A 12,993-nucleotide genomic window follows, 5' to 3' on the forward strand; every position below is an offset into this window, starting at 1 on the left:
TCGCGCTTCGCGCTCGCATTAATTTGATGGTGAGATATGTGTTTTATCTCATGAGTCATATATATATATATATATATATATATATGTGTGTGTATGTGTGAGTTTGTTTGTTTTGTGTGATATCGAGCGCCTTTGGAAAGTTGATTCATGATTTGCCCCCCAAATCTTAAAGAAAGGATCGACGCCCCTGTGTATATATATATATACATATAGTAAAAAAAACTTGTATCTCTATTAATATACAACAGTATTGGCCTCATCGCAATAAAAGGGTTAATACACGAGATTTTGAAATCGCACACAACATGCATAATTTGTGTTACTTTTTGCTCGTTTCTTTCTTTAATAAGTTTTTCAATCTCTCTCTATATACATGTTTTTAGAAAGATTATATGTTTAAATTGATGTATATTTCTGTTATAATGAGATATGTTTAAGTGGACTTCAGGGAATGGTCGTACGCAGCAAGGGGGAAGGAGGGGGGGGGGGCACATTCGCGATCTGCTGTTGTGAAAAACAATTTTTTTTTCCTTAACATTTCATGAAAACTATGAAAAATGTGCAAATGTGAGATGTGCACCAAATTTTCGAGTCTTGCCCCCCCCCCCCCCCCCCCCCCCCGGAAATATTATCTGCGTGTGGTCATGCAAAATGGCATGACTGAAAATCCTACATTTTAAAAAGAGCATTTGACAGGGTCAGACTTTACCCCTTTTTCAACATTTTCTTTTATGGCGCCGGTGAAGTGCAAAAATATGTGCGCCGCTCGGCAGTGCGCCCCCCCTTTCGCCAAAAGCTGGATCCGCCTATGATTACTGTACAAAGAAATCAAGATTTGTGCCCTATATGCCCATCATATTTTTTATGTTTATTATTTACGCCACTGGTTGAAATTAAATACTGAAAACATTTTCCCTTTTAATATCATTGCATTATATACATCATGAAAAGTGAAAGCATGTTCATAACATCTTTCTGTATATTTCGCTGTTCATACAATTCCTAAACTTAGGTTGTGTGTATTCCCTATGTTCGCATTCTCAATGTTATTTTTCTCTTTAGTTCAATATTATTCTCTCCAATTAACTTAATTAACTTTATTATGGTATGCCTATTCAAGAAAGTATTACTTGTTTGCTTGCCCCATGACCGCTTTGCCTTCGCTGTATTCTGTGTATTCTCCTTGACCCCCCCCCCTGGAGTTGTAAAACACCCATAAAGGCAAAATATTATATTTCTTTTGGCAACATATTTGCATCACATCACCATAAATTAAGTACATCAGAATAAGCGTATTCCCTTTGAACCCCGCCAGAAGGGACTTGCCCAAAAATTTCTTCTTCTTTTTCGAAAGTCAAAACCACTTGGGAAGTAGGCGACTTTCCCGCCCTAAAAAATAGTCTTATTCCTACAATAGTGCAATCCGTCACGAACACCATGCACGATTGGCCTTTCATACCAACTGATAGCCAAAGTATTTGAACTATATTCCAACACTTTCTACGATCAATACGATCGCCTTGACTGATTTGATACTTTCTGATACGATTAATTATTCCGCGATTATATGCCCCTTGGAAGCGGGGGTGCTGGGGATGCGGCTTGTATTATTTCCATTGGCATGCAGCACCCCCTGGAATTCTGGTAGGTGTCAAATTGGAGAAATGTATGGAATATGACCAACATTTCGATTTAGAACCTTTCTTATGTTTTTCTTTTGTTTTGTTGAATTTTCTTCAGCACGTAACCCCAGCGAAAATAAATCGTGAGTGTCAGTGAACTGAGCACATTTTTTTTCTCAATCATCAGAAATGATAATCATATTATTTTCCCCATGAGTTGTGATATGTCGACACGCCGGGATCTCCTTGGTCCCAATCCCAATATGAAAAATACACTTCCTCTGCTATAAAACAACAGTTATCATTCCCTTTTTCCTTTATATATAACAGGGAAATGGGAGTTCCACTTCCCAGTTCAACTTTCATTGCCAAATAAGTCTTTGTTGTGCCAATCAAGATGCGAGTGATGTTTTTGTCCTGCTCACGTCGCCACGCACCACAGTCATTCACATTTTTTCAACAGTTGAACTGCTCGTGCACACACTGTATGCGTAGGCCTATATCCCGGAGGCCTATCTGCCTCTCATTTGTTGCAATAAAAGTTCATCTTTCCATCTGTATTTTTTGTTTATTGTTATTTAATAAGGGGTAGCTAATTCAACAAAAGCTCCCATGAGGCTCCCCTATCTATTACTTTGTCATTGGTATCCATGTCTATCCATTCTTGGGCCATCGGATGATCCATTCATACATGTATATGCCTATTCATCCATCTTTTCATTCTTTAGTCATCCATCCATCCACCGATGGATTGATTATAGGCTACCTCACCCTCCCCATACTGGAGAAACACTCTGTGACCAATTTCTGGAAATCCATTGATACACGTTTCAAAGCCGACGTAAATTACTAGTACATGTGCAATCCCCTCGGACATTGCTTCTCCAAGTTTGCTTAGTCTTCTTTTACGTACTTCGTTGCCCTGTTTCCCACTGCGTGACATGTAAAGTTCTGTTGTAAAACATGCTGGTCGCCCCCGTGGTCGGCTCTGCACTGAAATTAACCCCTCTGCATACGTAGAGCGGTTCTACCGTAGATCATAGCGCCGTGCAATACTGAATATACTCAACTTCTCCTTATTCCATATCTAGGTACAAGTTTTCTTGGGTGGCTGCAAGAATAGGAGTTTTCCGAGAAATCTTGCCCATTACGTCTTGTTTCGTTTTGTTTGTTTGTTTTTTTTTGCTTTTGCTCATGACGCCTGTAAAGATTGACCAAATAACACTTTATTCTAAATTTGCAACTTGATGCATGGTCGCATACACACACTATCAAGGTCTACACGATGTAGACTACGCTACGTACATACTTTGCATAAACAGGTTTCTCTGCTCACCTTTTGACCTCGCAAGTTCAGTCTAAACAACCGATTACTAATCAAGTTGCATTGCATTGCCGGTGCATTGCACCTACTTTCATGTCAATGTGTGTCCTCATGGTCCTATCAACTTGATTTATCTTCCTTTTATGTTTTAGTATTTTGTTTCCCGCCCTGAAAATTATTGTTTTTCTCTTCGCCCTTCCCTTTCTTCATACTCGGCCCTAGACAGAATGGGGGTGGCCGTCTATTTAGAATTTTTAACATTTTTTGTTTTAACTTTTTATCAAACATTTCCTCTGTAATTGGTGATTGGAGCCAAATAATCTGAAACTGACTGAAACGCTATACAATATGATATCATGATTTCAGGAAAGATAAACGATTTCAATATATATATATATATATATATATATAATTAGGGTATGTTGTGTTCACATTCTCTTTTTGATCGTTCTCTCAATTCTCCTTCACCAATCCACTTCTTTCTTTCTTCTCTCTCACCCCTCCCTCTTTCCTTTGGGGAGGGCCAATGAGTCAGTGTAGTAAGCTATCGCCTCGCTCCGAGACAGAGTTCCCATACCTAGTACGCCACCCTATTTGGAGGGAACTGAAAGGGTGCATAAAGAGCTACAATCCGACATGAAACAAAAAAATCAAACTCGGCCCTTTTCCGGGATTCCTCGTATCTCTTTTAGTCATAGGGTACTTTCAGATTCATGACATACAATTCTTACAGTAAGCCGTATTGCATCATCATTCACGTCCGCTAATCAATGTGTCTGAAGTTTCATGTAGGGAATGCTCGTATGTCTTTGGTATACATACAGTGTGTAGGTGCTGCAGGACGATTTTCATTGATTGGGCAAACCATGGACCTATGGGCAAACCAAACCCAATCGGACCTAACCCCCGCCCGCACGCACAACCAATACACACACGCCCTCCACTGATTCACTTACCCCCAGTGATCCACCTAACACAGTGATTCACTTTACCCATTGATTCAATTTCTCCGGCTATTCAGGGGTGTGTGTATGCATGTTATGGGGATGTAGTGTGTTATGCGTTGGGTAGTCTTATCGTACAAAATAACAACAGTCCAGGAGGTGGACTTCAGCAGCCAGTGGCCGCCTAACCATCGGCGCATTGTGCATGCAGTGTCCATTGCATGACTTCCACCCTGCTCTCGCTATGCGTGTAGCATTCGTCGATAATGCGCATGTGCAATGACGTATTTATGAATATCCACGATGTCATAATGAATATGCATGATTCAAACGGCGTTCTGATATCAATTTATTTTCTTACTCGAGAGGGCGGAAACAAACTGATTCGGTTAACCGATCCCTATAATATATATTTCACCCCTCAATATCACCAAAACAGAAGAGTTATACCAATTTCTTTTGAGTGCTAAAGTAGAGCATTGATATAGATATTTAATGAAAAGAATATCTTTACAATTGATTCACTGCCCTTGTCTGAGATGAACCAATCATACACTATACCTTTAAGTACCTTGCCTTTAAATTTGATTCTTGGGAAATATTTTTCACCTATATATAACTTTCTACCGCCACACTGAAAGTCACTGTGACCTTTGAAAAAATGATGACAAATGGCTCAACTTGCCCCATCTGTGGGGTAAGTTGTGCCACCTTCTGAGGTAAGTTGAGCCACAAAAACTATGTACAAAATGTATGCGGGAAGAACTGGCATTTCAATTTTTTATTTAAAGTCTTCACTTGTTAATTCTCTATAGATACTAACATCCTCTAAAAGTAAAAGAACTGTCATGTGAATTTGCTCGAATTTGCCTGCATATCAATGGCTTTTTAAGTTTGTTTTTTTAATTATTCATTACCATATGAATTACTATGGCTCAACTTGCCCCATGTTGGCTGGCACAAATTACCCCAGCCCATTCCGAACTTAATGCGATATTCTTACATCCAAACATTTCTTATGCATCCATCATGTAAAAGACTATGACAAGAATGAGAATCCATACCTGGACTAACAATATTATTCTTATTTCTTTATTAAATTTAAAGACGTGTGTGGGTAAAAAGCACTGAGCTACTTCACACCTTTTTTTTCACTTTTTGGCTGAAATTTGTATTTTTCCCACTAAAAAGTACTTTTTGTTTCAAAGTTGAAAACAATGTGGTGGGATTAAGGGTTATATAATGGGTCATCAATGCATGACATCACCACAATGTCTGGCTCATTCATTATTGGCCTGGGGTGGTGGCTCAACTTGCCCCTATGCTCAACTTACCCCGCCTTCCCCTTCTGTAGAAAGAATAATTAAAAAGGCCTAAAATATGCTATGCTGCCCTCATGTTAAATTGGGTTGGATGTCCAAATTTTTTTTTTTTATTGAATCTATTTTTTTGTCTTCACTACTGTGCTGCACATATAAAATCATGCATGATTCATTTATCCGTTTACCCTGACTTTAACATAGCTTAATTCAAGAAATAAATTCCTGCCATGTAACATTTACCTAACCAGGGTAGAGTATGTTATTAAAGTGTTTTGCAAAATGATGCTAATGTTACACTGTGACAGCAAGATTTCAACACTGCAACTTGTTGTCTGTAGTCCTGAAAATATCATATCTGGCATTTAGCTAAGGATACAATGATTAAGATAAATGGGGTTTGAATTTAATGGAAGGGAGTGTTTCAATAAAATCGGAAGACCAACTAAAATTGCATCTTAACACAGATGAGACACGTTTGGACAATGAATTCCATCCGCCTTCTACTACTGTACAGCTAAGATTAAATGAGTAAATATTTACCTTGTTCTCTTTTCCATCATCGTTTGGTTCATACATGTCAGAGATGGATACAAACTTCTGAATGATAGGACCAAGAAGATCTAATCCAGGGGCTAACTCATCTTCAGGGTTGTCTGTCTCAACTGTGGTAGCAACTAGAGCAATGTAATGTCCCTTTGTAGCAACATGATGGGCATGGGATACCACCAGTACATAGATATCTGGTAACAAAATGTTAGGAGGAAAACAAAATGACATCACCTTCAACAAATTTTCTCGTTGTAAAATAGAAATGAATTACGACAAGTTGTTGCTGATTCTCTTCAAAATTGAAACTGTGGACTGGAATTTCTGTCTGCTTCACTGAAAACTCCTCTCTTGTACTGAAAACAGATCACAATAGAAATAACAAAACTTTAACAAAAAACCACTATCACAACATTGCGACTTTACATAAGAATATCCACTTTCCACAGATGCCGACATTGAGGGATATGCTAATGTTTATATGTCACTATTTCATAAAATTAGTTGAATATATCTTTCAAATACTGTACTAAGAATCTTGCTTGAAATCAGTCAAAAGTCAATCATATTATTAAGTGAATAGCCCATACAGTAATTACATGTTATTAAGTAGTGTTAGTACATGCAGAATAAAACAAGTAGATCGCCTCTGGTAGTCTTGTCTGTATTATGTGAGTTAGTGTAGCAGCAGCGCTGACTTTGAAAACAAATACATGTATTAAAGATGAATAATTATTTACAAAAGCACCATTCATATGATAAAATACTGATTTAATTTTACGATAAATGAAGTTTGACCTTGGTAATGTGATCTGAAACTCAAGGAAAATCAGCAAGACTTGATTGCTTTTATTTTCAAGTTCTTACATTTCAAAATCTTTTGTAAGATTTTAATGTTGATGATGCCGCAGCCGTCACAGGAAAAGGAACATCTGTAGTCTCGCTCTGCTACACAGGCAAGACAAAAACTGTCCTTCAATTTTTTGTTCCATTTCTCTCCATAACATACAATGGCAATTTAGTCCAAATTGTCATTGCAATTTGAGAACAAAGTTGGCTCAGTCGGTAAAGTGTCTGCCTGTCTAACCAAAGATCATGGGTTCCAGTCCGCCCCTGGCGGATGACTGAAGCCAGTGCTTTGTGTGTAAACGTCTCTCCCAGACTTGCCAACCTCTGGGAATGGAAAACTGTATTCTGGGATTAAAAAAAACTTATTTTTCCCCAAAAAAGTGTATTTCATAATAAAATGCATGGCGCACTCACTCTACGCGGCGCTCAAGCTGCATGCGAGCTAAAATGCGCACTGCTCTTGCAGATGAAAAAAGAAACATTGAAACATGTGTATATCTCACCCTGGTTTTAACAAAATGATTGAAAAAAATAAACAAGTTACCTGAAATTACATTGATCTAATAACCATATTTGTGTAAGTTTTATGAAATAGAGACATATGGAGATGATTTTTTTAAATAAATTACGATAAAAAAAAAAAACACACAAATTTTTTTTTTTTTTTACTAAAACATAATTTTAAAAGAAAAAACGTACTACCGTATTTTGGTTGCACAAACGTACTAAATATGCCAAAAACGTACAGGTTGGCAGGTCTGCTCTTTCCTGTTTCATAGACGCAGGCTATGTTACAATGGAAAACACTCCGTCCCTCAGATAGAATGTTAAATGGAGGCCCCGTGTAGAGGAGAGTCACCACATTTGCACGTTAAGAACCCACTGCACTATTATAAGAGTAGGGGGAAACCCTGGTGTAGTGGTCACCTGCATTCCCCCAATCAGTTATATCAGGAGGAGAGACATGTGGGTCACAGTTCTGTGTGCGCCCCCTTCTAGGCGACCCACATTGGCTGGCTCCTCCAAAAAAGCGCCTTTGAATGTCTTTGACAGATATATGGCGCTAAACAAATGCTGTGCATCATAATCAAATTGTAATTAAGATTTTGCCACAACATTTTCTGCTGAATTTTTTATGAAACCTTGTGCAACTTTTTGAGATTTGAGACAAAATTTGAGGTGCCAGGGTTATGCTCTTCCAAATTTATATAAAATGTTGTTAACTGCATATCAGACCCAAATTGCTTAACAAGTGGAATGCCTGCATTATGAGATCCCTGATTTCACTTTCGTCGTCAACACTTCACGAGGTATCATACTTCTGGAACCAGCTCAGTATTTTAGTTTGCTTTAGATGCTTTTTCTATGTTCTCATCACCAAAATAAGAATGAGCAGTTTATTACTAGCTCTTTCTATCCACAAGATTTCAACTTAAAATGTAATTCAGTACTCACCAGATTTGCGATTAACCTGGCTCTGAGGGATAATAATCTGACAAGAAGCTGCTTCAGAGGTGTTAGGTACAGGGTGATCCGAAAAACAGATGGCACGAACAACCTGTCCAGTCTTCTTAACTCTTTCAGGAAAGTATGTAGGATCTCCAATCACCATGCTGCACTTGGCAGTCTCATGACCAGACCTCACTCCTGTAACCTTTCCATCTTGATCCACTACAATCTCATCTATTGGTTTATCTAGCATGTAGGTACCACCGTAGATAGCAGACAGTCTGATTGGAATTGAATCATAGCAATGAGGGTAAATAATGGTTAGATGAAAAAATAGGCAATAAAATATGTATCACTCATCAAGATGATCAACAATTGACTTGAAAATCCTGTCAAGTATACTGACATAATACAGGAGAAAGAAAGGGGAAATATAATTAAGACCACAATCATAATCAAGTAAAATGATTTTCCAATAGTTGCATGGTTCTAATAATGGCTGATAAGTTTATAAATGTATGATTTCAATATTAAGTACCATCGTTGTTATTACTCCAATTTTTCATCTCAACCAGGGAAAAAAATACTTTTTTTTGTTACAGGAGCCATTTTTCTCACTGGTCACAAATTTATGGGAGCCATTTTTCAATTTCCAAGAGCCATTTCTTAATTTGCTATAGCCATTTAAAAAAAAAAAAAAAAAAACATATCATTTGTAATTATTATCATGTTAGACATGTTAAATTTGAAGTATTGTTTGTTGTATTTTAATGTGCCATCCGTACCATTTCTTTTACCAATAAAAATACTAATAAAAGTAATGAATGATTTACTTAGATATACATATTGCCATTTGTCCTTATTTAGTGCTATTGTAGAAAAATCTCAAAGAAAGAATAAAGGAAAGAAAATGTTTCCTTCATTCTTTGAAATTAAAAAAGAAAGGAAAGAAAAGAAAGAAATGGAAGATGAATTAATGTGTAAAAGAATGAATGAAGGCGAGAAAGAAAAGGAAAGTAAGAAAAAATGAGGAGGAAAGAAAAAGGTTTCCTTCATTCTTTGAAAGAAAGAAATAATTACGAAAAACAGGGAGGAAGGAAGGAAATAACATTGAAGGAAAGAATGAAAGAAAGGATGAAAGAGAGGTAGGAAAGAGTGAAGGAGAGAAAGAATGAAAAAAAGGAAAATAATCGAAAAAGGAAAGAGAACAAAAAGAAAGAGGAGAGGAAGTGAGAAGGAAGAAGCAAAAAGAAAATCTCAAGGAAAGAAACAAGTGGAACGCCTCTGGCAGTCTCGCCTGCATTACGCAATTTAATATAGCAGCAGTGCTAACTTTGAAAACTACTATAAAATAATCATTCACAAAAACATCATTCATATAATGACATAATACCACGTTCATTGACCATAAATGACATTTGAACGGAGACTTAAGACTGTCAACTACACCCATGTCCACATTTCATTCACTCTATCCATAAACTTTCAAAGTTATGATGGCACTTCAACAATTACCCCAACATGGCCTAAGTTTATTGACCTTAACTGACCTTTGACTTGGTTTTGTGACCTGAAACTCACAGGGGATGTTCAGTGATGCTTGATTACTCTTATATCCCAAGTTTTATGAACTAGATCCATAAACTTTCAGAGTTAGGATGGTAATTCAACAAATACATGTACCCCCAACACGGCAAAAGTTCATTGACCTTTAATGACCTTTGACCATGGTCATGTGACCTGAAACTCGTACAGGATGTTCAGTGATACTTGATTACTCTTATGTCCAAGTTTTATGAACTAGATCCATAAACTTTCAGAGTTAGGATGGTAATTTAACAAATACCCCCAACACGGCCAAAGTTCATTGACCTTAAATGACCATTGACCATGGTCATGTGACCTGAAACTCGCACAGGATATTCAGTGGTACTTGATTAACCTAATGTCCAAGTTTCATAAACTAGATCCATAAATTTTCAAAGTTATGATGGTAATTCAACAAATACCCCCAACTTGGCCAAAGTTCATTGACCCTAAATGACCTTTGACCTTGGTCATGTGACCTGAAACTCAAGCAGGACGTTCACTAATACTTGATTAACCATATGTCCAAGTTTCATGGACTAGATCCATATATTTTCAAAGTTATGATGGTAATTCAACAAATACCCCCAACTTGGCCAAAGTTCATTGACCCTAAATGACCTTTGACCTTGGTCACGTGACCTGAAACTCGAGCAGGATGTTCACTAATACTTGATTAACCTTATGCCCAAGTTTCATGAACTAGGTCCATATACTTTCTAAGTTATGATGTCATTTCAAAAAACTTAACCTTCGGTTAAGATTTTGAAAATAATTTTCCCAACATGGTCTAAGTTCATTAACCCTAAATGACCTTTGACCTTGGTCATGTGACCTGAAACTCAAACAGGATGTTCAGTAATACTTGATTAATCTTATGTCCAAGTTTCATGAACTAGGTCCATATACTTTCTAAGTTATGATGTCATTTCAAAAACTTAACCTTAGGTTAAGATTTGATGTTGACGCCGCCGCCGCCGTCGCCGTCGGAAAAGCGGCGCCTATAGTCTCGCTCTGCTATGCAGGCGAGACAAAAATGAAGGAATAAAGAAGAAGAAAAGAATGAAAAACAATGAGGGAAATAAGTAAGAATGAATGAAGAAAATAAATGAACACAGAATTAAAGGAAGGAAAGCTAGGAAATAAAGATAGATGGAATGAAAAAAGGAATTCAGGTAGGACAAAAGAAAGGATGAAGAAATAAGGAATGGAAAAAAAGAAAGAAAAAAAATAAGAGAGAAAAATCAGGAAGGAAAGAAAGAATAAGGGAAAAGAAAAGGAAAAAAAGAATGAAGCTAAGAGAGAACTAAAGAAATAAAGAACTTTTGAAGGAAGAAAGAAGGGATGACCGTCAGAAAAAAGAACAATAAGAAGAACGAGAGGAAGAGAAAAAGGAGCAAACTAAAATTTAAGGAAAGAAAGAAGGAAGGAAATAAAGAAAAAAGAAGGAGTATGAAAAGGAAGGAAAGAAAAATGAACAGAGAGAGAGAGGATCAGGAAAGAAAGCAAGGAAAGATTGAAAACAAAGATAGATGGAACAAAAAAGGCCAGCAGAAAGGATGAAGGAAGGATTGAAAAGATTTAAGAAAAAGAAAGAAAGAAAGAAAGAGAGAGGAAAGAAAGTTCAAACTTAAAAAAAAAATCCAATCATCTAAAAAAAAAAAAAAATTTTTTTTTAATTTATCTTAAAAATTGATAAAAAACTAAAATGTTTTAGAATAAATTATAAGATTTCAAAGTGAAACATTGTCAAACTTGAAAATTAGGTGAATCATCACGGCATCACACACACATAGCTACAAGTTCACACCGATCCAAGACTCATAACGAAAGCTGAAAACTCAATAACTTGCTCCTCTGATCACATCATCATATCAGTAATATGAGAATACATATAATTATTACAAATTAACGCCGATTTTGTGATTATTTTGGTGGAAAAACTATTTTTCATGTGAGATTGTTCACTCTGATTGATCGGGGATGTGCAGGTCTGCAGTGCATGCAGGGAAGCACAGCCTGCATGCCTGCCACACACGGGCGGGAGGCCCGGCCATGTGCACCGGCTAGTACATGTTTGTATGCTGACTTTATGTGTGTGTCTTTGTGTGTAGATGTAAGAAAATAGCGCAATTACCGGCTTGCAAATATGAATGGAGGGAAGTTGTTAACTTTGTTTTTTCTGTCTCTCTATTGTATTTTTGCTTGTGAAATGTGGGAAAACTTTGAAAAATTTCATTGCACAGTGAGAATTTTGTTTGCCCGAATAAGGCAAGCAGTTTTTGTCTTTTCTTCAAAACACTTGCCCGACTCTTACTTTTACTTTTACTAGTTTCTGTACACAAGATCACGGGAGCGATTTTTTTTCCTGGTCGCTCTCTCTATTGGGTTTGCAAGTGCGATGTCAAAGCTTACGAGAGCGAAATCGCTCAGCGCTCCCGTGTATTTTTTTCGCTGATCTCAACACATGTTAAAGGGGAAATGAACTGTGTGTGGTCTCTCATTGACTGTGTGTTATAAATACATAGTCTTACAATGAACGTTTTCAGATATCTACTGATACTACAGATAAAAAATTGACCTATGATTGTATTTGTATAGAGAAACTAAAATGTTTTGAGAGGAAAAGTAATTGTTATGCTGCTTGGTAACATAATTATTGCAGTACAAATGTATTGAGTAGTTAATTAGCATGTTATCATTAAAGTGGGTCTATATTACTAGACTACACTAGCATTATGGGTCATGATACTGGCCAGATATGAGTAGTTGAGGACTCGAGATGGCGCTATTGGTTCGTTTTTGCTTTAAGAGATCAAACTAAATGAAACATGATATGTGATGAGAAGACATTTGTGAGACTGTAGCACAAATAAAATTGTAGATAATGTCCATTATTCATTATCCTTGCCATGGGGGAAATTCTATTGCTATGCAAAGTAAATAAACAAAACAAGAACTAAAAGATTAGAAAAAAAATAACTATTGAAAAAAGGTGGACCCGATTTGACCTCGCTTTCCTGGTCAATAAAAATTGCGATACAAAGCCACCTGCAGAAAAATAAGCATACACAGCACTTCCAGAACCAAGTTTAGGATCTGTGTTCAAAATGCTTAGATTCTCTTCACAATGGATGCATAAATACAGCCCAAGACACTTGGGTTATCTAAACTATATTCAATTAATTGCTTCAGTGATAAATGGATGTGACATCACATTTTTGTGCTCTATAGGTGTGCCATGATTATTCATCAATGTAGGATGTTGTTCACTCCACAAAATGTTCACTTCTCTTTTTTTTTTAATATTCCGCTCTTATGAAAAAACAAACAGTTGGACACAATAAAAG

The 12,993-nt window shown here is 36.8% G+C and overlaps 1 protein-coding gene across 1 annotated transcript in view; it reads right to left on the reverse strand.

Annotated features, from left to right (window-relative positions):
- Positions 1 to 5,050: 5,050 nt before the first annotated feature.
- LOC129256686 (rab GDP dissociation inhibitor alpha-like) overlaps positions 5,051 to 12,993 on the reverse strand; it is a 40,066-nt gene continuing 32,123 nt past the window's right edge. Inside the window, exons 6-7 of the mRNA XM_064097737.1 lie at positions 8,063 to 8,337; positions 5,051 to 5,952 (exon numbers count right to left, since the gene is read on the reverse strand). Coding sequence (XP_063953807.1) covers positions 5,594 to 5,952; positions 8,063 to 8,337 — 634 coding nt within the window. The 3' untranslated portion in view covers positions 5,051 to 5,593. The remainder of the gene's footprint in view (positions 5,953 to 8,062; positions 8,338 to 12,993) is intronic.

Source organism: Lytechinus pictus, chromosome 3 (genome assembly GCF_037042905.1).
Source record: "Lytechinus pictus isolate F3 Inbred chromosome 3, Lp3.0, whole genome shotgun sequence".
Classification (NCBI taxonomy): Eukaryota; Metazoa; Echinodermata; class Echinoidea; order Temnopleuroida; family Toxopneustidae; genus Lytechinus; species Lytechinus pictus.